The following is a 24,467-nucleotide window of genomic DNA, read 5'->3' as shown; positions in this document are numbered from 1 at the left end:
GAGAGGGCCAGGTGGTGGCTCGCCCAGTAGAGCATAGACACTATCATTTGAGAGGCCCAGAGTTCAAGCCCCAGTCCTCACCTACAGAGGTGAACCTTCATGAGCAGTAAAACAATGCTGCAAGTATATCTATATCTCTATTTTCCTCTCTTATCTATCTCTTGCCGTCTAACAAACAAGCAAACAAAAAACAAGGAAAGGAAAAAATTTGGGTGACAGCATAAAAGTTATACAAAGAAATTTCATGCCTGAAGCTATACCATAAGCCAGAGCTGAGCAGTGCTCTGATCTTTCTCTGTATCTCTGTCATTAAAATTAAACAAATTAAAAGGAAGGGAGGTGGGTACGTGAAAAGAAGAAATACTGGGAGTCCTAAAGCCATGCATTCACTGACCTCCAGTGATAATACCATTAACAAATAAAAACTTTTGTTTTAGCAATAACAGAAAATAAGATTCTATGCTGAAGAACGTAGATGTCATCCTCTGCTTGAGGGGAAGATAATGCATAGACCTAACAAAGATTTAGTCTACATTCAAAAATTTTCCAACTGTTTTCCCATCTATACATACATAAAACAAATTTCTCTGAATCAGAACTTTTTAGCCTATACTAAGAAAAAAACAAAACTATCCAAGTAAGATTCTTTTGACAGATTTCATTATAAAACAGTATAAAGCAAAGTGAGTCCTGAAAAGCCCAGTAATAGTGGCACATTTAATCTACCATCTGGAAAACAAATGGGCACATACATATATGCCTGGAAAAGGTTTCACTCAAGAGATCCCAGGTTCGGTCCTGGCATCAGCAACAGCCAATAACCAGAGCTGAGGAATACTTTTACTGGGAGGCAGGGAGTCATGTCCTGAGAACTAGCTCATCAGACATGTGTGGGGCCCAGGTTCAAGTACCAGCACCACATGGAAGTATGAAGAAGCTTTGAACACTGGAAAAAGCTTTAGTGCTTTGCTTACTATCTCTTCCTCGCTCTCAATGAATGAAAAGGTACTCACTCCAGCAGAGTGGTGAAACTGCACATACTCAAGGTTCCAGTCTAAGCAAATCAATAGGTCGTGTCAGATTCCTTGAAGAATAATGTATCCAAAAACACTGACCTTTAAAAATATCACAATATAAAGGTACACTTGAAAAGTAATTTCAGTGGTTTTGAAGCCAGGCTTTAAATTCAAAGTTAAATCCCACCTACAGCAAATGTTAATATTAAAAGTAGAGGGGCAGGGCAGGGGGTAGATAGTGTAATGGTTATGCAGAGACTCTTATGCCTGAGGCTCCAAAGTCCCAGGTTCAATCCCCTGCACCACAATAAGCCAGAGCTGAGCAAAGCTCTGATTAAAAAAAAAAAAAGTATAGCAACAGAAAATATGTTCAAGTAAGAATGTATTATTCAGAAAAATATTTAACAGTTCTTAAGTCTATATACTTGAAAATAGTGCTTCATCTATTATAGGCAAGTTTCAATATATGAAGAGATTTGTCCATCACCATTATCCTAAACCAAAAGTTTTCACGTGGAATTCTGTTCCACTCAGAACTAAGATGAAAAATTCTTAAGGGCTGAGGAAGAACACAGTATCTGCACACACTAAAACTTGAGGTTCAATCTCCAATACTATATATGCCAGAGCTGAGCAGTATTCTGACAGTCTATCTCATAAATTAAAGAGAGAAAGAAAGAAAAAAGGAAGATACTTAAGTTCATACAGAGCAAGTTTCTAAAACAGTAAATGTATACATTCCTTACCTATTTTTGCTTCTGGATATGGAACTCCTTGAGGATCAGAATAGAAAGCTTCTAGTTCAAAAGGCCCCCTTCTTAAGAAGGTTAGGACTTTGGAGAAAGGTGCAGCATGATTTCGACCAAATACTTCATGAACACTAGAGGGAAAAAAAAAAAAAAAGAATAGGCATTTAATGCTCTCAATCAAAATTCACAATTTTTTAAGAAAACAAAAAAATACTTATATGGAATCATAAAAGACTTAAAATAGCTAATGCAATCTTTGAATTTTACAAAATTAAGGGATCATGTTAAGCCAATTTCAAAGTACTACAATGCAACAGCAATTAAAACTGCATGCTACTAGGATAAAAAAATGGATCAAAGAAATAAGAGTTGAAAGCCCAGATAAATCCATACATATGCCAACATTTATCCTATAATAAAGAATTTATGGCTACACAATGGAGCAAGGAAGAGCTTTTTTTTTTTTTTTCCCAAGGAAGAGCTCTTTAACAAAAGGTACTGAGCAAACTTTGTGTGAACAGCCATACCAAAAAAAAAAAAAAAAAAAAAAAAAGTGGTCCAGGATGTGGCGCAGTGGCTAAGGCAATAGACTATCAAGCATGAGGTCCCAAGTTCGATCCCCAGCAGCACATGTACCAGAGTGATGGATGGTTCTGTCTCTCCTCCTATCTTTCTCATGAATAAATAAATAAATTCTTTAATTAAAAAAAAAGAAAAACAAACTGGTTATTTTCTAACTCCAAGGCAAATGCAAAAATAAATTCAAAAGGGATTGGAAACTTGATGTAAGATCAGAAACTATAGGATGAAACAATCATTCTACTAAATGGAGAAATTATTTATACATCAAAAGTCAACCAGGGGCTAATATTCATGATACATAAGGAATTCAACAATAAGCTAACCTGATTTATAAAATGGTACCCATGCGCCAACAGCTATATGTACAACTTTAACCCCTTCAATGAACAATTATCAATTCCTCAAAGTTTCTCATTCAGTAGTCTGAGACAGGTCCAAAATTTGTATTTATTTATTTACTACTGGATAGAAACAGAGAGAAATTGAGGGAAGGGGGAGATAGAGAAGTAGAGAGACAGAGAGACACCTGCAGCCCTGCTTCATCACTTGTGAAGCAACCTCCCTGCAAGTGGGGACCAGGAGCTTAAACCTGGGACCTTAAGGACTGTGATGTATGTCCTTAACCAGGTGTGTGCCACCACCTAGTTCCCCAAAGTTTATATTTCTAACAACTACCCCAGTGATATTTATGCTAGTGCTGGTGGACCAGGAGCCAAGATTTGAGAACCACTGTACTGAGGCAATGAAGACAGGCTAATAGATTTTCTAATGAGGAGTTTGTCAGACTTCACTTGTAGCAGCTGAAGAAAGTGTTGACACAGAACTTACATCCCCAAGGTTCTCAGTTCAGGCCCTGGTGACACATGCACTGGAGTGGTGCTTTCTCTCTGTCATTTGAAAACTCTCTATTTATATTTCATATGAATTAAATCCTTAACAATAAAACTTGGGAGATGGCCCACCAGTCAGAGCACCAACTTGTATGCCTGAGGCTCCAGAGAACTCAAGGTTCAAAGGCCAATTTATGCCAGAACTGAACACAGCTCTAGTCCTCTTTCTCTCCTTGTCTCATTTTAAAAAAATATTTATTTCCTTTTTGTTGCCCTTGTTTTTATCGTTGTTGTTACTGATGTCATCATTGTCGGATAGGACAGAGAGAAATGGAGAGAGGAGGGGAAGTCAGAGAGGAGGAGATAATCTGTGAAGCGACTCCCCTGCAGGTGGGGAGCCAGGGATTCAAACCGGGATCCTTACACTGGTCCTTGTGTTTTGCACCATGTGCGCTTAACCCGCTATGCTACTGCCCGACTCCCTCCTCGTCTCATTCTTATAATCCATCAAATAAATAAATAAGCAAAAAATCATTCCTGGTAATAGGAGTTAGGCTAAAGATAATTATTGTTATTTATTTCATAATATTATTACTACTGCTGTTACTATTATTACCACTATTGTTATTCTAACCAGAGTACTTCTCAGCTCTGGTTTATGGTGGTGTGGGGAACTGAGCCTGGGACTTTGGAACCATAGGGATGAGATTCTCTTTGCATAACCGTTATGTTATCTACCACCACCTTAAAAGTAACTTCTTGCTGGGAGTCGGGCGGTAGCGCAGTGGGTTAAGCGCAGGTGGTGCAAAGCGCAAGGACCAGCATAAAGATCCCAGCTCGTGCCCCCAGCTCCCCACCTGCAGGGGGTTCACTTCACAGGCAGTGAAGCAGGTCTGCAGGTATCTGTCTTTCTCTCCCCCACTCTATCTCCCCCTCCTCTCTCCATTTCTCTCTGTCCTATCCAACAATGACATCAATAACAGTAATAACTGCAACAACAATGAAAAATGAGGGCTACAAAAGGGAAAATAAATTTAAAAATTTTTTAAAGTAACTTCTTGACATGATTTTGGCCTTATTAGTCTTTAATGCACTCAATGTAACTAGTCATAAAGCAGCTTCAACTTACTACCTCAAGAAACTTGAAAACAGTTCTTTCTTAACTTTTTATTTAAAAAAACCTCCCCCCAGTTCAATTCCTGGCACCACATATATCAGAATGATACTCTGGTTCTCTTTCTCTGATAGATCAGTGTTTTAAAAATATGAAGAAGAAAAAAAAACTTTGAAAAATCAGTCTGGGGTGGGAGTAGATAACATAATGGCTATGCAAAGAGACTCTCATGCCTGAGGCTCCAAAGTCTCGGGTTCAATCCCCCACATCACCATAAGCCAGAGCTGAACAGTGCCCTGGTAAAAAAAAAAAAAAAAAAAAAAAAGAATGAAAGAAAGAAAGAAGGAAGGAAGGAAGGAAGGAAGGAAGGAAGAAGGAAAAGAGGGAGAAAGGAAGGAAGGAAGGAAGGAAGAAAGAAAAGAGAGGGAGAAAGGAAGGAAGGTCAGTTTGTGAAGCTATTATTTCTCAAGAATATCTAGTTTAGGACCAGGAAGGCTATGGCAGTAAAGTAAATTTTCACTGAGTGTTTAATATTTTTGGATTTCAAATTTACTATGAAATTAATGTTATCAAGATAGTATACTATTGGCAGAGAATAAACATACAGATCATTGAAACAGAACTGAGGATCCAGGGGACCAGGCAATAGCATACCCAACTATGTGCACATACCACCCTCTGCAAGGACTCAGGCTCAAACTCCCACTCCCCACCTGTAGATGTGCCTGCCCTCACCCCCCCTCCCCCAATATCTTCTCTCCTCTGTCCTGTCAAGTAAAATAAAAAAATGGCAATTGGGAGTGGTGGATTCATAGTGCTGGCACTAAACCCCATGGATAACCAACATAAAAGGATGCTTGTATTATCTGGAATAATGTAGATCAAATCCACAAGGGGGTACCCCCCTTCACACTAGTGAAAATAGCTTACATCAAAATGTCATCTGCTGTTGAGTATGTAAAGAAACTGGAACCTTTGTACACTCCTGGCAGCAGTATACACTGGTGTAGTCATTTTGGGAAATAGTATGGAGCTTCCTCAAGAAGCTAAAAACAGAGCTACTATTGAGACACCAATCCTACTTCTGGGTATTTACTAAAATATGATTTCACATAGAAAGTTACATGCAGTTGTCCGGGAGGTGGTGCAGTGGTGAAGCTTTGGACTCTCAAGCATGAGGTCGTGAGTTCGATACCTGGCAGCACATGAACCAGAGTGATGTTTGATTCTTCCTCTCTCCTATCTTTCTCATAAATAAATAAAATCTTTAAAAAAAGAAAAAAAGTAACATGCCTCCCATTAATGACTATAGCATTATTTACAACAGTGGATAGAAAAAAAACAGTGTCCATATACAGATGAACAAATGAAGGTGTGGCACATAGATGCACAACAGAATACTGTTTAGCTATAAAAAGTAAGTTTTCTACTTGCAGTAAAATGGAAGGAATTCAATGTAATCATGCAGTTAAGTCACAAGAAAAAAAAAAAAAAGGACAAATATTGAACCATTGCACCCATGTGTGCAATCTGATGTAAAAATGATCAAAGGACAAAACAAAATAAAAAGAAACTAGTCAACACTGACAACAGAACCAAGATTACCTGAGAGGAAGAGAGATAGCAGAAAGGTTGGAGGAAGAATTGGGGGGGGGGGTTTGTATACAAAAGGTACTGGATGGGGGGGGATAGAGAGCATAAGCACAGCCACAAAAACAGTTAACAGGTAGTATCTGCTATAAATAAACACTTCCCATCAGCCAAAAAAGGGTATTCAGTATTTCAAGTAATTAAGTTCATGCTACATATACTGAACAAACACATTCAAGGATTTATCATCAATTCTGGCTCACATTTATACCAACAAAATTAGAAAAATTATTTTCATAAGCTTAGTTGTTAGAGATCTTAGCTAGATAATCAGACACTAACATAAATGCATAGTTACTTTTATTCTTTATACTAATACACAGTATCTAAAAGTTATGTTCTGCTACATACCCTTCAGGTTCTTCTGAATCATGATTCCAGACCAGGGATATTGGAAAAGGAACTGCATCTGTGACAGAAAATTCTCTAACTTTAAATGCTGGCGAAAGGATTGCACACTTAAAAAAAAAAAAAAAAAGATTATCATGAGTACATGAAGTGATTTCACTTATTTTAATACAAAATTCAATTCAAATGAGATAAGTAGGTTTTAATTATAAAATTGTTTCCAATATACCTCATACTCCACCATCAAGAGAAATGAGATTGCATCATTTGGGGAAAAAAGTGACTAGAACTAGACAGAGGTGACTATGCTAAATAAGTAAGGAGATAAAACACAAATGGGGGGAGGGGAGTAACCAAATTGTCTCCTGGATTCCCAGATAAGTGGTTTGGGGTAGGAGGGGGAGAAACATGGTTTGGGGTAGGAGGGGGAGAACTTTGGAGAAGAGCATGGTGACTCACATGCACTATGTCTCACTATGAAAATTCACCTGATATCTTAAAATTTTGTATGACACAGTTAAATCAGTAATTTAAAAAAATGGGGGGAGGTGGTAGCACACCTGGTTGAGCACATATGTTCCAATGTGCAGGAACGCGGGTTCAAGCCCCCAGCTCCCACCTATAGGAGGAAGCTTCACAAGTGGTGAGGCAGGTCTGCAGGTGTCTCTGTCTCTCTATCTCCCCATTCCACTTGATATCTGGCTATCAAATAAAGATAATTAAAAAACAATAAAAATAAATTTAAGAATAAATTAGGGGGAGGCAGCAGTGGTGCACTAGTTAAGCTATGCAGTGCTGTTTAAAAAAAAGACTGTTTACTTATGACCTATATACTGTACCATCACTAGATATATAGTTTCATAGGGGCTTATATAAAAATACTGGTCTTTGGGCAGAGGGTACATATCATAATGGTTTATGCAAAGAGAATCTCATGCCTGAGGCTCCAAAGTTCCAGGTTCAATCCCCCGCACCACCAACCTTCATAAGCCAGAGCTGAGCAGTGCTCTGGCTTAAAAAGAAAAAAAATACTGGTCTTTTTAGAAATGCTGTGCTAACAGCAGTTTCATTTATAAGAACAAATATTCTTTAGAATGTGAGTATATATGCAAAAACAACTTATCACCTTTCAGATATCTAAGAAACTGAAAACGAAATTCAAAAAAAAATTTTTTTTCCCTACCCAGAGCAGTGCTCAGCTCTGGCTCATGGTGGTATGAGGGATTGAACCCTGGACTTCAGAGCCTTAGGCATGAGAATCTCTTTGCATAACTATTATGCTATCTACTCCCAACCTCAAAATGTTGTTTTTAAGTAATTTTATAAATCAACTAATGGTAAATTCTAATTTGTAAGCAGCACGACAGGTCAATTTATTAAGCTAGCCATATAAAAATGACCAAATCTATTTCTGAGTAGCATAACTCCTTTCAAAAGAAGTCAAAAATAAGCTCTAATTCTAAAGTATACTTTTTCTCTTTTTTTGTAACATTTCTGTTTTCCACATAACAAATGCTCTAAACCCCCCCCGCCCCCCCACCCAGGTCCTCCTCCATCATGTTCCAGGACCTGAACATTCCCCTCCCCCACCCCAGAGACTTCTATTTTAGTGCAATACACCAGACCCAGGCCCCAAGTTCTGCTTTGTGTTTTCCCTTCTGTTCTTATTTTTCAACTTCTATGAGTGGGACCATCCCATATTCATCCTCTGCTTTCTGACTTATTTCACTAAACATAATTCCTTCAAGCTCCATCCAAGATGAGGTGAAGAAGGTGAATTCACCATTGTAAAGTATGCTTTTAATATTTTGGGGAGTTAGACAATTAATTACTATGTCATCATCCTAGAAAAAACTCTGTAGAGAATTATTGATAACCAGTACTATTCCATTTTAGTTTTAAAGGGTAGTCAAGTCTAAGTACCTTCATTCAGATTATTTTTTTTAAAGATATTTATTTATTCCCTTTTGTTGCCCTTGTTGTTTTATTGTTGTAGTTATTATTGTTGTTGTCGTTGTTGGATAGGACAGAGAGAAATGGAGAGAGGAGGGGAAGACAGAGAGGAGGAGAGAAAGACAGACACCTGCAACCTGCTTCACCGCCTGTGAAGAGACTCCCCTGCAGGTGGAGAGCCAGGGGCTTGAATCGGGGTCCTTGTGCTTTGTATTACGTGCACTTAACCCACTGTGCTACCGCCTGACTCCATTTTTTTTTAAGGCTACCTAGATAGAAACTCAACATTTTTAACTTGGAACTATCTATAAGCATAACATTCTTTAAAATCACTCTATCCTGATTTGCCTTGCCAAAAATTTCAGTAAGTTAAAATCAACTTGAAGATGGGAACAGCTATATCTAAATCTGCTAATACTTATTAATAACTTAAACTTGCAAATTTTTACCCAGATCAACAGCTTATCACACCAGGTAGCCATTCTAATTTGTTCCTAATGCAAACCTACACCTATCTTCAAGTCCAAGAATCATTAGCTTAGGAATTCTTTAAATCTTAAATTTCCTGTATGTTTCACATTTGAAGACCATTATCCTCCGACAACCTCATGGATTTTATTTTTAAATGAGTCCCCTGCAGTATTTTACTAGGCACAGGTTGACTTTACTTCCTTCATGACTTCACCATGAAGTAGAAGACAGAATTGAAGAAATGAACATCAAGAGAAAGAAGGGCTGAAACATTTAGTACCTGAAGTGCACATCCTCTGGCAACTGCTTCGTCTGCATTGAGTGTTGTGCTAATATCTTTCCCAAAGAATTTTGCAATTTTTTCTTTCACTGCTGGAATCCGTGTTGTACCTCCAACTATCTCAACAGCACTCACATCTTCTATTTTAAGCTGAGTTTGTTCCATCAGTGAGTAAAGGGGGACTTCAATCTTTTGCAGGAGGTCAGCACAGAGCTCTTCAAATTGAGACCTTGGCAAATAAAGAAGAAAACTTTATAAATCTTTAGCAAAGTCATGTTAGGGAGCTGAGTGTACATGTTTCTTTTTTTAAAATTTTTTTTCTTTATTAGATAAAGACAGAAATTTTGAGAGAAGAGGGAGATAGAGAGGAAGAGACAGAGAGACACCTACAGACCTGCTTCACCGCCTGTAAACCGACTACCCTGCAAGGCTTGAACCGGGATCCTAACCGGTCCTTGTGCTTTCTTTGTGCCACGTGCACTTAACCCGCTGCGCTACCATCCGACGCCGTTTCTTTTATATATATATTTATTTATTTATTTTCCCTTTTGTTGCTTGTTTTTTATTGTTGTTGTAGTTATTGTTGTTGCTATTGATGTCGTCATTGTTAGGACAGAGAGAAATGGAGAGAGGAGGGGCAGAGAGGGGAGAGAAAGACACCTGCAGACCTGCTTCACCACCTGTGAAGCGACTCCCCTGCAGGTGGGGAGCCGGGGGGGGGTCGAACCAGGATCCTCAAGCCGATCCTTGTGCTTTGTGCCACGCGCGCTTAACCCACTGCGCCGCCTGACTTCTAAATGTACATGTTTTAATATGCAAGGAGCCAGGTCAAGCACCAGGAACCCACTTGCAGGGAGTAGCTTCATGAGCAGTGTAGCAGTGCTGCAGATGTCTCTTTTTCTTTTCTTTTCTTCTTTTTTTAAGATTTTATTTATTTATTAATGAGAAAGATAGGAGAGAAAGAACCAGACATCACTCTGGTACATGTGCTGCCAGGGATTGAACTCAGAACCTCATGCTTCAGAGTCTAGTGCCTTAGCCACTGTGCCACCTCCCAAATCACAGATGTTTCTTTTACTATCTCCTTATCTCCCCCCTTCCATCTCAATTTCTGTTTTGTCCAAAATAAATAAATAAATAAAATAGCAAAGAAAAAACAAACAAAAGACTGGGAGACAGAATTAACAGTTATGCAAAAGATTTTTTTAAAAAACCAGAACACTGCTCAGCCCTGATTTATGGTGGTGGTGGAGATTGAACCTGGGACTTTTGGTGCCTCAGACATTAGAGTCTTTATGCATAAACACTACGTTATCGTGCCAGCCACAAAATATTTTCATGCCTGAAGCTCTGAGGTTCCAAGTTCAATCCCCAGCATCACCATAAGCCAGAGCTATGCAGTGCTGTGGAAAAAGAAAGGGGAAAAAAAGGAAGAAAGAGGAAGGGAGAGGGGAAAGAAGGGAGGAAGAGAAAGGAAAAAAGTCACCTTAATTCCCAATGTACTATCTTGAACAGTTAAAAGTCTTGTCAACCCAATGAATTCTTTTTTCAGATACCTAAATTGCACACAGGCCTAATTAACTCCACTGTATTTGGTAACTTGTTTTTCTAAATATACAAAGCAGGTACAAGAAAGGGGATGGGGGGGTCAGGCAGTAGCTCAGTGGGTTAAACACACATGGTGCAAAGCTGCAAGGACCAGCGTAAGGATCCCTGTTCTAGCCCCCGGCTCCCCCACCTGCAGGGGGGATCACTTCACAAGAGGTAAAGTAGGTCTGCAGGTGTCTTTCTCTTCTCCCCCTCTCAATTTCTCTCTGTCCTATCCAACAACAGCAATGACAACAATAATTATGCCAACAACAAGGGTAACAAGTCCAACAAAATGGGAAAAACGGCCTCGAGGAGCAGTGGATTCATAGTGCAGACACTGAGTCCCAGCAATAACCCTGGAGGCAAGAAAAAAAGGGGGGATGAGAAAAAAATCAGTTCTTCTTTAATTACTGGAAGAAATATTTTTTATTTAAGACTATCATTTTAGGATAGGGGTAGATAACATAATGGTTATACAAGGAGACTTCATGCCTGAGGCTCCAAAGTCCCAGTTTCAACCTTCCATACCACCATAAGCCAGAGCTGAACAGTGCTCTGGTATTTAAAAAAAAAAGGGAGGGGGTGACAGGCGGTGGCACACCAGGTTGAGCACACATATTACAAATGTGCAAGGACCCGGGTTCAAGCCCCTGGTCCCCACCTGCAAGGGGAAAAGCTTTATGAGTAGTGTGTGGCAGGTGTCTTATCTCTTGCCCCCCCCACACCTTTAAACTATTTTTTTAAAGTTTTTTTTTTATTATCTTTATTTGACAGCCAGAAATCAAAAGGGAAGGGATGACAGGGAGGAAGAGAGACATAGAGATACCTGCAGCCCTGCTTAACCACTCACTAAGCTTTCCCCCAGCAGGTGGGGACCAGGGTATTGAACTGGCTCCTCGAGCACTGCAACATGTGTGTCTGACCAGGCACACTACCACCCGGCCCCTCCTTCTCCCACCTCTCCCCTACCCTCTCTCCATCACCCCCTTTCCTCTGGATTTTCTGGCTGTCTCTATCTAATAAAGAAATTTTTTTTAAATCTTAGTCATTTTACATCAAGATGATCTAGTTCTTATTTTCAGCATTTCAACTAATGTAGAATTTTTATGAAATCTTTACGGAGTCACTATTAAATTACTAGTCCAGGAATAATAAAAAGTGAAAACAAACAACTCCACCACCGCCGCTGCCACCACACACAAAGAAGCATTATCATGAGGGGCAGTTGGAAATGCCTTCTTGTGCATGGAGCCAGGTTCATACCCCGTCCCCACCTGCCGGAGGAAAGCTTTGCAAACAATCAAGCAGTGCTATAGGTGTCTCTGTCTCTACTTTCCCTCCCAATTTTATTTTTTTTGCCTCCAGGGTTACTGCTGGGGTTTGCCTGCACTATGAATCCGCTGTTCCTGTAGGCTATTTTTTTTCCTTTTGTTGCTCGTTTATCGCTGTTCTTTTTTTTTTCTTAATATTTTGTTTATTCCCTTTTGTTGCCCTTGTTGTTTTATTGCTGTAGTTATTGTTGTTATTGATGTCATTGTTGTTGGATAGGACAGAGAGAAAATGGAGAGAGGAGGGGAAGACAGAGAGGAGGAGAGAAAGATAGACACCTGCAGACCTGCTTCACCGCCTGTGAAGCGACTCCCCTGCAGGTGGGGAGCCGGGGTTCAAACCGGGATCCTTATGCCGGTCCTTGTGCTTTGCGCCACCTGTGCTTAACCCGCTGCGCTACAGCCCGACTCCCATATCGCTGTTCTTATTGCTGTTGTTGTTGGGTAGAACAGAGAGAAATGGAGAGAGAGTGGGAAGACAGAGGGAGAGAAAGATAAGATCCTGAAGACCTGCTTCACTGCTTGTGAATCAACTCCCCTGCAGATGGGGAGCCAGGGGCTTGAACTGGGATCTTTATGCCGGTCCCTGCACTTTGTGCCATGTGTAGTTAACCCGCTTCACTATCACCCGACCCACTTCCTCTCAATTTCTCTGTCTCCATCAAACAAACATTTTTTACAGTCTTCTTTAAAACATTTTTTTTAGGGAAGGGGGGAATAGCATAATGGTTATGCAAATATACTCTCATGCTTGAGGCTCCAAGGTCCCAGGTTCAATCCCCACCACCATCATCAGCCATAACTGAGCAGTATTATGGTGTCTCTCTCATGAAAATAATAAAATTTTATATATATATATATATATATATATTACTGCTTTTTTGGTTTTTTTTACTTTAGTTCTAATGACTACTAACAGTCTTTACAGCATAGTGTACAATCTTGAAATGAAATCCAAGATTCCACGCCACAGATCAAAGTGGCATCTGGGTCAGATTTTCAACAAGTTCCCTCTATCTGACCTGACAGAATTCAAGACATACCTGTTCATTTTTCCTGAAACATCTTTGTCATTCATAAAGCACTCAATATTCAGTGGCAGGTCTGTGCTGTTAGAACTCATTAGCTTTTTCAACCTTTCACATTCTTGATAAAGACGGAGAAGTGCTCGAATTTTGGATTTTGCATCCAATTTGTACTTAGTCTTAAATTCTGCACAAAAATGTTCCACCAACTTTTCATCAAAGTTTTTGCCGCCTAAGAAAGGATCGAAAGCTGTTCCCAGTACCTAATTCAGGTAAAGCAATAAAAACCTGGTTATTTTCTAACGTATTTGTAACTTGTCTTCAAATAATGCTCTTCAAACAAGAATGATAAAGCTCAAGACTTCTCAATTTGCAAAAATATGAAATCTTAGTCCCAGGAGAAATGCATCTACAAAATTCAAATGAAATGGTAAATTTATGAGATAAATTTATATATATATAGCCTCCAGGGTTATTGCTGGGGCTCGGTGCCTGCACTACAAATCCACTGCTCCTGGAGGCCATTTTTCCCATTTTTGTTGCCCTTGTCGTCATTGCTGCTGTTGCTGGATAGGACAGAGAGAAATAGAGAGATGGGGGTTGGGGGGAGTTGTCAAAGATAAAGACACCTGCCGACCTGCTTCACCATTGTGAAGGACCTCCCACCAGCAGGTGGGGAGGTGGGTGCTCAAACCTGGGTCCTTACACTGGTCCTTGTGCTTAACCCACTGCATTACTGGCTGGCCCCCAAATTTTGAATTTTAATGGCCACATAGAAGACAGACTTCAAAAGCTATCTTTCTAAGAGTAAGCTTAAGTTCATCTTTACAAAGGCTGATGTTAGGAATAAATCAGTATCATTCCCCAAGGTTCTGTATTACCAAGACTGGCCATAAGAAGCTCAATAGCTTAAAACTAATGACAAAAATAACATTTAATATGCTTGGTCAATCAATCCACTTTATGAATTTACCTTCAGTTTTCCCTTGTTGAATGCACAAGCAGACACCTGAAAAGCGGAGTGCCCCAAATCAACAAAAACCACTATCCGAGGTTTCTCATCCAGGCTTGGGAGATCCTGTTTATAAATTCCATAATTCAAAGCAACTATATATTAAAAAAAAAAAAAAAAAAAAGGATGTTTTGATCCTTTGGTTTATATTTTATTAGGAATCTCACTACTACCAAAATAATTGCACATGAAGGAAACATGACTACACTCAAGCAATTAAAAGTTAATTTCTTAAATTTTCTATAGTTTTTATTTGATAGAGACAACCAGTAATCAAGAGGAAGGGGGAGATAGAGACAAGAGACACCTGCAGCCCCTCTTCCCGACTCAGAAAGCTTTCCTCCTGCAGGTGGGGACGAAGAGCTTGAACCCGGGTCCTTGCCCACTATCACGTGCACTCAACCAAGTGCACCACCTCCCTGGCCCCAAGCAATTAAAGTTATAAGATTCATTAAATACATATTTCATATTAATTTTCTTGGCATCAATTATAATTACACTTTATTTTTAAATTGATGCTCAATCACTTTTTAATATTCAGAAAAATGTGACAGACAAAAGCACACTAAATACAGTGAGATGAACCAAATGCAGCTAAATACAGAGTCTCACTACATAATTCTAAACACAACCTGCTAGGAGACTGCTTCCTCCCAACATTAAGAATTTAATAAATACTACTGTAAATGCAGGTCCTATCATTTAAGTCTGAGGCAAGTAAGTGGCCTACCCTAACTGCAGTAGCTTTTTCTGGACTTTGAAATCACTATATATCAACTCAAGTATACCTAAGAACACATCTTTATGGATACCTTAACAAATACATAAGAAACATACTTGAAAAAAGAAAAAAAAAAAACAAGTCTTACTTGTTTTCCCAGAATATTCCAGATTGTAATTTTTTTGTTCCCCTATAATCCTAACAAACTGATGAAAGTTTCAGACACCTGGATTACACACAAGCCTAACTTAACTCCACTGTAACTGGTAGCTTGTTTTTGTACATACACAAAGCAGGTACAAGAAAGGGGATGGGAGAAATATCAGTTCTTCTGGAAAAAAAATTTTTTATGTTAAGACTATAATCGGGCAGGGGTAGATAGCATAATGGTTATGCAAAGAGACTCTCATGCCTGAGGCTCTAAAGTCCCAGGTTCAATCCCCCACACCACCAAAAGCCAGAGCTGTACAATGCTGTGGTATTTCTCTCTGTATCTCTCTCAAAAATAAAATTAAAAAAAAAAAAAAAAGACTGTCATTTTAGGGGTAAAGGTAAATAGCCTAATGGCTGTGCAAACAGACTTCATGCTTGAGGCTCCAAAGTCCCTGGTTCAATAGCCCACGCCACCAAAAGCCAGAGCTAAGTAGTGCTTTGGTATTAAAAAAAAAAAAAAAAAAAAAAAGGTGGGGGGCACACCTGGTTAAGCACACATTTTGCAATGCACAAGCCCTTGGTCCCCACCTGCAAGGGGAAAGCTTTGTGAGTTGTGAAGCAATTAGGTGCTCAGACTTGAACCAAGATTGTGTGCATGGCAATACACACACACTGCCTAATCACCTTTCCAATCATGTAGTTTTAGTTTTGACAGTATATTTACTTCTACACACACAAAATGGATTTTTCCTTACCAGCTGTCATGTCATTCATAAGTCTCAAGCAGTTTAAGCCAACAATTTGTGCAGCATCTAATAAAGATCGCCTTTCAGCATCTGTGAAGAAAGAGGGGACCTAAAAACAAGAAATGAATTTTAACTTATCTAAAACTTAAAATACATACAACTTCCTCACATGCACTGACAATAAAACTCACAACAATCCAGGCAGTTAGGTACCTAGTTAAGTGAAAAAACAGAAAATTTTACTCATTTTTCCATCAATTTTAACCATGAACAGTAACTACCTTTGAAACGACTATAAAATTATAGCACCAAAGTAATCTGTTTTACAACTCTGTTTAACCACAAATAAAATTCATCAGGGTATATTTATAAGACATAAGAATCAAATAGAAAGTTCTAAGTACATTTGGAAATAAGGCTGTCAACACAATGTAATATATACATACATACATACATACATACATACATATATATATATATATATATATATATATATATATATAATAGGAACATAATAGTAGTATAGTTTGCTCACCCATAGTCTGAAATAATCCTGAACACTGTTAATACAGTCTAGTAGTAGAATGATTTTCACACATTTGGGACTATGAGTAACACACACACATAAATTTTTTAAATATAATATATAGCCTTGCTGAATTCTACTTACTGAAATAACACAATCTGTTACTGGTTTCTTAAGGTTGTTTTCAGCAGTTTCCTTTAACTTAGTGAGAAGCATGGCTGTTATCTGCTCCACGCTGAAAAGATGTTCTTCATCCATGTACATTACCTACATTGAAGAAAGTGTTTTGATTAAAATACTTAGCTACACCCTAATATTAACTTCTGAATATTATTGTGTTCATTATTATTTTTATTATTCTGAAAAGGAAAAAAAAAGCAGAAGGAAAATAAGAAAGAACTTATCCCTAGAGATAAAGGAGGAGGCTGGGGTAAATAGCATAATGGTCATGCAAAGAGACTTTTCTTTTTTCCCTTTTGTTGCTCTTATTATTGTTGTCATTGCTGTTGTTCTTGGATACAGCAGAGAAAAATCGAGAAGAGGGGAAGACAAAAAGGGGGAAAGAAAAATAAGACACCCGCAGACCTACTTCACCAGTTGTGAGGTAACCTCTCTGCAGGCAGGGAGCTGGGGCTGGTCTTTGCACTTCGGGCCATGTGTACTTAACCCAAGGTGCTACCTACCACCCAGCCCCCTGCAAAGAGACTCTTATGCTTGAGGCTTCCAAGTCCCAGGTTCAATCCTCTGCACCACCATAACCCAGAGCTGGCAAGTGCTCTGGTAAAAAAAAAAAAAGAAAAAGAAAGAAAGAAGGGAAGGAGGGAGGAGGGGAGAAACACTAGGGCAGACTTCTCCTCTATCCACAGTACTAGTCAAAACATACACACTGAAGAGATGAATCATTAGGGTAAATATTATTCTGTGCAAATCACAAGTCAGGAATGTTTCTCCTAGCTTAAAAAAAAGATTTCTGGCTATAATACATGAATCTCTCCAACAACTGCCACTAGGCTGTGCTGGAATAGACTTGCTCAATGACAGCACAATTCACATTTTTAGAACACCACTAAATGAACCTAAAATTTACAATTGCAAAAAAGTTAGTGTAACAAATACAGATAAAGTGAGGGTCATTTATACCAGACGATTTCTGAAAACAATTTAAACAAACAATTCAAAACCTGGAAAAAAAAATTTTTAAACCCAGGGGCCTCTGAGCCTCAGGCTTTGAAGTCTGTTGTGTATTAATACTAATTCAAATTTCTTAACTGGACAGAATGGTTTACAGTTCCTTTTTCCTAAAATAAATAAATTTCTTTCTTCCTAAGGGTAGGGAAATAGCACAATGGTTTATGTAAGAAAAAAGAAATTCAATTAAATAATGATCAAATCCTTTGCAGATGATTTTAATTTCCTGAAGAATCTGAGATGCTCAAGCGTAGTACCTTTATTCCAACTCCACCATTTTTCATTGGAACCAAGTCATAACTTAAATTTTCCTTTTCCTTTTGAATGAAGGGGTCACTGAATGCTCGGCCATGAAATCTTTTGAAGTTAGACACTGTATTGTTGGCATGAGTGATTTGCTGCAAAAGAAACCTGACATTTAGAAATTATTCTGATTTCAACAAGCAATCAGTATTTAGTTTTACAGAAAAATGACTTGTAGAAAAGAAACCCTAGGGGTATAAGTAACTTTTCCTGGAGCTCTGATTTTCCTCATTAGTGAAAAGGCTTATTCCTTCTCTATATACAAGATGCTAAAAGATAGTGAGAGGAAAGAAGAGACAATATTATAGCCAGACTGTAGTGCAAATCTCATAATCAAAGGATTAAATATTAAAGACTCTAAAGCCATTAGCTTGAGACTACAATTCACTAGATATAGTTTCCCACCTCTGTTCTACTTTTAAAAGCAAAAACACAGTTTGGCAGTATCAGTATTCAACAATATGGAATTTAATCATATTTCCATATTCAAGTTCACTGTGATTCTAAACCTAAGCTGTATGCCTAATGAACTGCACCTCACCTGACTCCTCCTAACACAGAAATGCAGCTGAATCTTAGGTTTGGGAGGCCATTATTTTAAATGGCCACCTTTAGAGCAGTTTTCACTGAAGCACCCTCCTTTTTAATATACATACATATCTTTACTTTTTGGGGGGAAGGTGAGAGAAGTGTATTTGTCGTCTTGTAAGGTCTAATTTACATGCACATTTAGAAATGCATAGTCTTGTCTGCCAATATTATTAAATGAAACCACCTAAAACTATATGGGGTGACACTATTCAAACAGCTTTTCATGTACATGCAACTGGAGCAGAGCTGACTGCAATTCTTATAGATGCTTGCTTTAAAGCCAAATGCTGATATAATACAGAGGCACATCTGCAAGTCTAATGCATTGACTCATTACTTTTTTAACTCTTTTGTATCTATTCCAATTAACCATAACACAGTACATTCCAGGCTTTAGTTTTCTTTTTCTGTTGTTTTAAGCAGTGCTATTTTATGTACTTAAAATAATTTTCACTTTCTTAGTCACTCAAAAGGTATATCATATTTCATTTCTTCTCCCATCTCAAGAGTTCAATAGTTATAACGGGAACAACATAAAATAAAAATTAGTAATGTTAAATAGTAGCAGGTGAAATTAATTCCAGTAAGCTATTTAGTCTAGTATATCTAAAGTGCCATCATTTCAATGCTCAATATAAAAGTGTTATAAGGTACTTTGTCTTTTAAGACTTCGTGTGTGTTTTGTACTATTGTTTACATTTCAAGTGTTCAGAAGCCACAACAGCTAATGGCTGCCACATAAGACTGCATAGGAACATAGTTCTCCCTTACGGAACCTGAGCATGTTCTTAAATACTGAACTTCTTAGAAGTCCTGATTAGAAAAGAATTCTTTAAATCTTAAGCTTACAAATCAGGCAATCTACGCACTACACCAGCCACCAGGCTTAGATCATAAAAAAGAAACTTCACATTAAAAATTCTATGATCAAAAAGGTCGTACAGTGGATAGTGTTGGACTCTCAAAGATGGGGTTCTGAATTCAATCCCCAGTAGCACATGTACCAGAGTGATGTCTGGTGTTCTCTCTCTTCCTATCTTTCTCACCAATAAATAAATAAAATCTTTTTAAAAAAAATTCTAAGTCTTATTTATGTTTTAAGATTAGACAAATTAGAAAACAGCAAAGGGACTGTAAATTAAGCTTAGCAGCTAATAAAAATAGATATTATTCTATAAAACAAAAGTGAGAAGTAAAAAAATAACCATGTAATAAAGGTTTATAAAGAAACCTTGCATTATACTTCTAAAATTCAAAAAAAAACCTAACATTTCATATTGTTTGTACTTGAGATTTTACTTCTAAAACCTCCCCTTAAAAAGAAATCAAAATTCTCTTTAAAAACATACCTGATTTTTGGCTGCAACTCCAATTGTTCTATTTTTTGATCCAAATGATATGACTGACCTAGGAGAAATACAAACCATGTTTCAAAATGTCAAAAAGCAGAATGTTTCTAACTGAAAATTTGAATTGAGCTTTTTTTTTTTCATTGCCTCAACAAGGAATGAATCAAGGGCCAAGCATGTACACACTGACACTGAGTGGCCTCCCTTGCCCACTTGATTTACTCGCTATCCTTCGAGAAGAGTGAGAGAGGCACTGGTTCACCATCCGTGGAGTTCCCTCGCTGCTGTCCAAAGTGTTCCCGTGCAGAGTGGGGATAAAACAATGATGGGACACCTGCGGAATTACCCTTGGTCCCAGCAGAAATTCTATTATAGGGGCCAGACAGTGGCACACCTGGTCAAGCATACATGTTACCACGCTCAAGGCCCTGCTCCCTACCTGCAGAGAAGCTTCAAGAACAGTGAAGCAAGTACTACTGCAGGCATGTCTTTCTCGCTCCCTGTCTCCCCCTTCCTTCTTAATTTCTCTGTCCTATGAAATAAAGAAAAAAATTTCTACTAAAATAATATATGTAATAAGGTAGTTTTTTTTTTGGGGGGTGGCTGGGGGGCAGTGGTGGGAGGAGGGAAGATGCCAGAGCACCACTCCAGAACATGTGGCAGAGGAACTCCAACTGGGAGCATCATGCACGCAGGTCCTGCCCTTCCACCCACTTTGAGTTACTGCCCCTGTGGAGAAACGCTACATAAATTCCCTGCTCAGGGTGGGCAAGACTAGGCACAAATACAGCATGTTGGGGGGGCGGCATGTTTAACTTGGTCAGATACTCTACCTACTGCTACTCTAAGAATCCAATCTAGGTGGCAGGCAGTCCTATACCAACCCCAGATAAAAATAGGTCAGAACATTCTCCAATACCATAGGACTAGTAAAATTTTCCAGGTGCCCATTATTAGGAATAGGTATTAACTCTGCACACGCTTTGACTAAAAGGTATTATTTAACTCAGTCCTAGGCACATGGTTAACAAAAAAACGTGGTGTGATTATTTCAGTCAATTAACTGTGTAAATCTAAATCATACCCACTGCAGTCTTCCATTACCAGTTACCTCTCTAGGATTAAAGGATTCTATTACCTCAATCCAGTGGGCCTATATTATGCTACTGAGGGTTTAAAGGCACCAAGGAGACCTATGTGGAAAATTCCTACTGAAGAAGTCAAGTAAAAATGATACACAGCAAGTACCATAGAAGTATAAAAGCAGAGAGAAAGAGAGAGAGAGAGAGAGGAATGAGTAATCAGTTTCACTGAGTCAATTTTGAGGAGATGAAAGATGACCTGTAAATGTGAGACAGCCTTTCTCAACAATGAACACAGTGCAGAGGAAATCACAAGAAGTCTTGTCGAGGGAAATGAACTAGGTTTCAGACTAGAAAGCAGGGAGGAATAATGATAAATAAGGCAGTAAAATGGGGATACTGCTGGCCATTTAAAGAATTGCTTGCTGTAAACTTGGTCTAGATAAGCCAGGCAGGTGCAAAACATACATACTATCACTAAAAGCCAAAGAAGAGTTCAAGCGAAACCCAAACCTTTAAGATATACATCAAAAATAGGGGAACATTCTAAATTCAGAGTAGTTAAATATTTGCAATCTGAATTTACTCATTTTCCAAGGCAAATCAAATCACTCCAAGCAGAAATAATCAATACAGTCGAGTTCACCATCAACTTTATAAAAATTACTAGAAGGAACTGCCATGCCATGCTTGCCTTCAGTTTATTTTATTTTATTTTTGTCAGACCTGTTGTCTTTAGTCCCACTGGCCTTTACACAGTATCTCCTACTCTCCTTTAAACGGGTTCTCAATCTTTTATTGGTTCCAAGAGAACAAAGATGTAATCTGTACCTAGGCCTGAAAGTCTGATACTGTATACTTGCTCACCAGGCTACAAGTACAGAACCCTTAGCTCAGGTAGAGGACAGATTTGCAAAGGCAGATGCTTAAGAGGCTCAGGACATTAGGTCTCACGGTGACGGCTGTCTTGTCAAATGTTTACTTATGTTTCCAAACAGATTCATCATGTCCACCTGCCCTCCAAACACTATTAAATGCCCAGAGTCTTTTTGTGAACGATGTAAGCGTTCTCTAGGTCCATATGCTGGGCACCATTGAGAATCCTAAACCAGTCATTTGGCTTTGGGCTCAGCATCCCATCCTATGGCTGTCTTGAGTTTAAGAAAAAAAAAAAAAAAACAAAAAAAAAAAAACACGCCTACATTAATTTCCCTTGAGAAGGAAGCAATTTGTTTTTGAAGCACGTGCAAGTCTTTATGGATCAGCTTCTGAAACCGAGTCCCCACCACCACCACCACAAGAAGCTTTTTAAAATGTCAGCCTTTACCCACTTCAAGCTGCCATAGAATATTGTAATTTATTCAGAGGGCTACAGCCCTCTTCTCAGGTTGCTCTAGCACAAAGGTATCCAATGTTAATCGTCTCCCCGCGATCTCGGCTGCAAAATTAATGAATTAGAAACCCGGCTCGGGAGTCTCCTCCAGCGGGTCTCAGAAGCCGAGGAGGCCGGGCAGCAGAAGGGCGGGCGGAGGTGGATGCAGCCCCAGGGGAGCGGCTGTGCGGTAGCTAACAACAGCCCGCCGGCTCCCAGGACCTGCAGGGCGCGCAGTTTCTGGAAGATTCTGCTGCCTTCTCGGCGAGATTTCACAACGCGGAGGAAAAAAGAAAAGAAAAGAAAAGAAAAGGCTCGGCGACCGCGGCAGTGCGGGGCTGAGATGCACTCGCAGGGAGGGGGCGGCCCCTAGGGGGCTGGCGGAGCAGCCCAGGCAGGGGGGCAAATCCGCGCGCGCGCCCGCCCGCCCGCCACCCCCGCCGACCCCCGGGGGGGCCGAGACGCCCCCGCCCCCAGTCCCCACCGGCAATTCGCGGCGGCCGGCCCCCCACCCCGGATGGGGTGAGCTTGAGGAGCAGCGCCCGCCCCGCCGCCCTGGGCTGCCCCCTCCTGCTCCTCGCCCCAGAACCTGCGTGCCGGCCCCCCACCCGCCCCACTTACGGGGTGCAGCGATCGCTGAACTCGTTGGCGATTGTCTCGATGCCGCCGGCACGGGCCACCGCGATGTAGCAGCTCTGCGAGCCCACGTCCAGCCCCACCACCGACATGGCCGGCTCGCTGTCCGTCCGCCTGGGCTCGGGCTCTGCGTTCTCCGGCCGCGTGCGGCTGCCGCGGGATCCGACCTCGGGCTCTCCGGCGCCTCCGGCTTCCCTGGGGACTCAGCGAGGGTGGTGGCGGCGCGGCGGCTAGGCAGGGTGGTGCCGGGGCTGGACCGGTGGCTCCGCAGTCGGCGCTGATGACCTGGATCTGCAGCGGCTCCGCTCCGCTCCCTGACGCGGCGCTGAACAAGCAGCCCGAAAGGGGAGGTCCCAGCTCCTCAGCCTTACGAGTCGCACTGATGAGAACTTTCCAGAATCTGCAGCATTTACTCACCGGCGCCTCCGCCGGCCCGTCCACGTGCCACTTCCGCTTCCGGCTTCTCGAGCCTTCTGGAAAGATTCTACCCAATGAGTGTCTGGGGCCTCCGAGGACGCTGGTGTTGCCATGGTGACAGCAGAGTCGCTGCCGCACCATTGGCTCAGTGAGGCCTGCCGACCCGCCCCACGCCCACTCCCGCCCTAACCGGAGACTTTGTTTTCCTTCTAAGACAGGCGGCGGAGAATGACTGGGAGAGCGCAGTATTTATCATTCCCTTGGGGGCCACAGTGCCAGACCCTTAGATTCTAAAGAAAGGCTGAAGGGGCGACGATAATCCCACTTGTGCAAACCTCCGGACTCCATAGAAGCGAACCAGGGCAACCAGTTTTCAGAAGGGCATGTCGGTAACTGTAGTCCGACTGTAGGCCGATGCGCTTGGCCTGCTGGGATGTGTAGTCCCTGTCGCAGTGCGTGCTGGGACCGTGCTTTGTCTTGGGCCGCTCCATGGTTCTGGAGCTGGAATGTTTGTTACCATGTTTGCTAGTTTCATATTCTATTCTACTATTCTATTATTATTATCTCGATCACCCCACACGGTACACTGCACAGTAAAAAGGGCATTTCCGTAAACATATGATTTGCTTTGTGTTCTTTTTTTCTTAAATTGAAAAGATACTTTGTGAAATAAAGTATCTTTATGTTTTTACTGTTTTTAAAGGATGCAGGGCCTGGAGAGACAACGTAATGGTTATGCAATAGACTTTAATGCTTGACGCTCCAAAGTTCTGTTCCGGGTTCAATCCCCAGCACCACCATAAGCCAGAGCTGAGCCCTGCTCTAGTAGCTGTATGTGTCTTTCTGTCATTAAAAATAAATTTTAAAAAAATTAGAGTAGTTGCAAACATATAATTAAGGACGTGTTCAAAATTGACAAAATGTTTGTTAGACACAACGAAAACAAAAATCCAAATTATAGAATGGACAGATATCTGAACATTGCTTCATTGAAAAGGATAAAAATAACAGTCAAGCACTAGTAAAGATTCTCAGTATCGTATACAATTAAGAATATATGATTTAAAATAATGAAAGACCGGAGTATAAATATTAAAGTAGTAAGATCCAAAGAAAAAGGTTGCTTTGGTGAAATTTTCAAAAACTTTTAAATTCTTTAAACTTAAATAAATAAAAAAATTCAGGTTTTGGATGGGGCATAATTTGGAAGATGCATCACTTTCTGCTAATCTGGGGCTTTTTTTTTTTTTTTTTTTTTTTTTTTTGCCAGAGCACTGCTCAACTCTAGTTTATGGTGGTGCCAGAGATTGAATTTAGGATCTTTCGTACCTCAGGCATTTAAGTCTTTTTAAAAAAATTATCTTTATTTATTGGATAGAGACAGCCAGAAATCTGAGAGGAGAGAGGAAGAGAGGAGAGGAGAGAGGGAAAGGAG

The 24,467-nt window shown here is 40.1% G+C and overlaps 1 protein-coding gene across 2 annotated transcripts in view; it reads right to left on the bottom strand.

Moving 5' to 3' along the window:
• The window catches only part of HSPH1 (heat shock protein family H (Hsp110) member 1), a 39,052-nt gene extending 15,904 nt beyond the window's left edge, over positions 1–23,148 (bottom strand). The window contains exons 1-10 of one of the 2 annotated variants that reach the window (XM_060191658.1): positions 23,033–23,148; positions 19,526–19,583; positions 17,540–17,680; positions 16,239–16,361; positions 15,578–15,677; positions 13,910–14,043; positions 12,955–13,199; positions 8,994–9,222; positions 6,293–6,399; positions 1,763–1,896 (exon numbers count right to left, since the gene is read on the bottom strand). In XM_060191658.1, the coding sequence (XP_060047641.1) occupies positions 1,763–1,896; positions 6,293–6,399; positions 8,994–9,222; positions 12,955–13,199; positions 13,910–14,043; positions 15,578–15,677; positions 16,239–16,361; positions 17,540–17,680; positions 19,526–19,583; positions 23,033–23,145 (1,384 nt within the window). In that variant the 5' untranslated portion in view covers positions 23,146–23,148. Of the gene's footprint in view, positions 1–1,762; positions 1,897–6,292; positions 6,400–8,993; positions 9,223–12,954; positions 13,200–13,909; positions 14,044–15,577; positions 15,678–16,238; positions 16,362–17,539; positions 17,681–19,525; positions 19,584–22,600 lie in introns of both variants that reach the window. The other variant, XM_007522404.3, reaches the window with a different exon arrangement.
• Positions 23,149–24,467: the final 1,319 nt, after the last annotated feature.

This window comes from Erinaceus europaeus, chromosome 5 (genome assembly GCF_950295315.1).
Source record: "Erinaceus europaeus chromosome 5, mEriEur2.1, whole genome shotgun sequence".
Classification (NCBI taxonomy): domain Eukaryota; kingdom Metazoa; phylum Chordata; class Mammalia; order Eulipotyphla; family Erinaceidae; genus Erinaceus; species Erinaceus europaeus.
The sequence above is the reverse complement of the archived record's forward strand: the minus strand, read 5'-3'. Positions and strand labels throughout refer to the sequence as shown.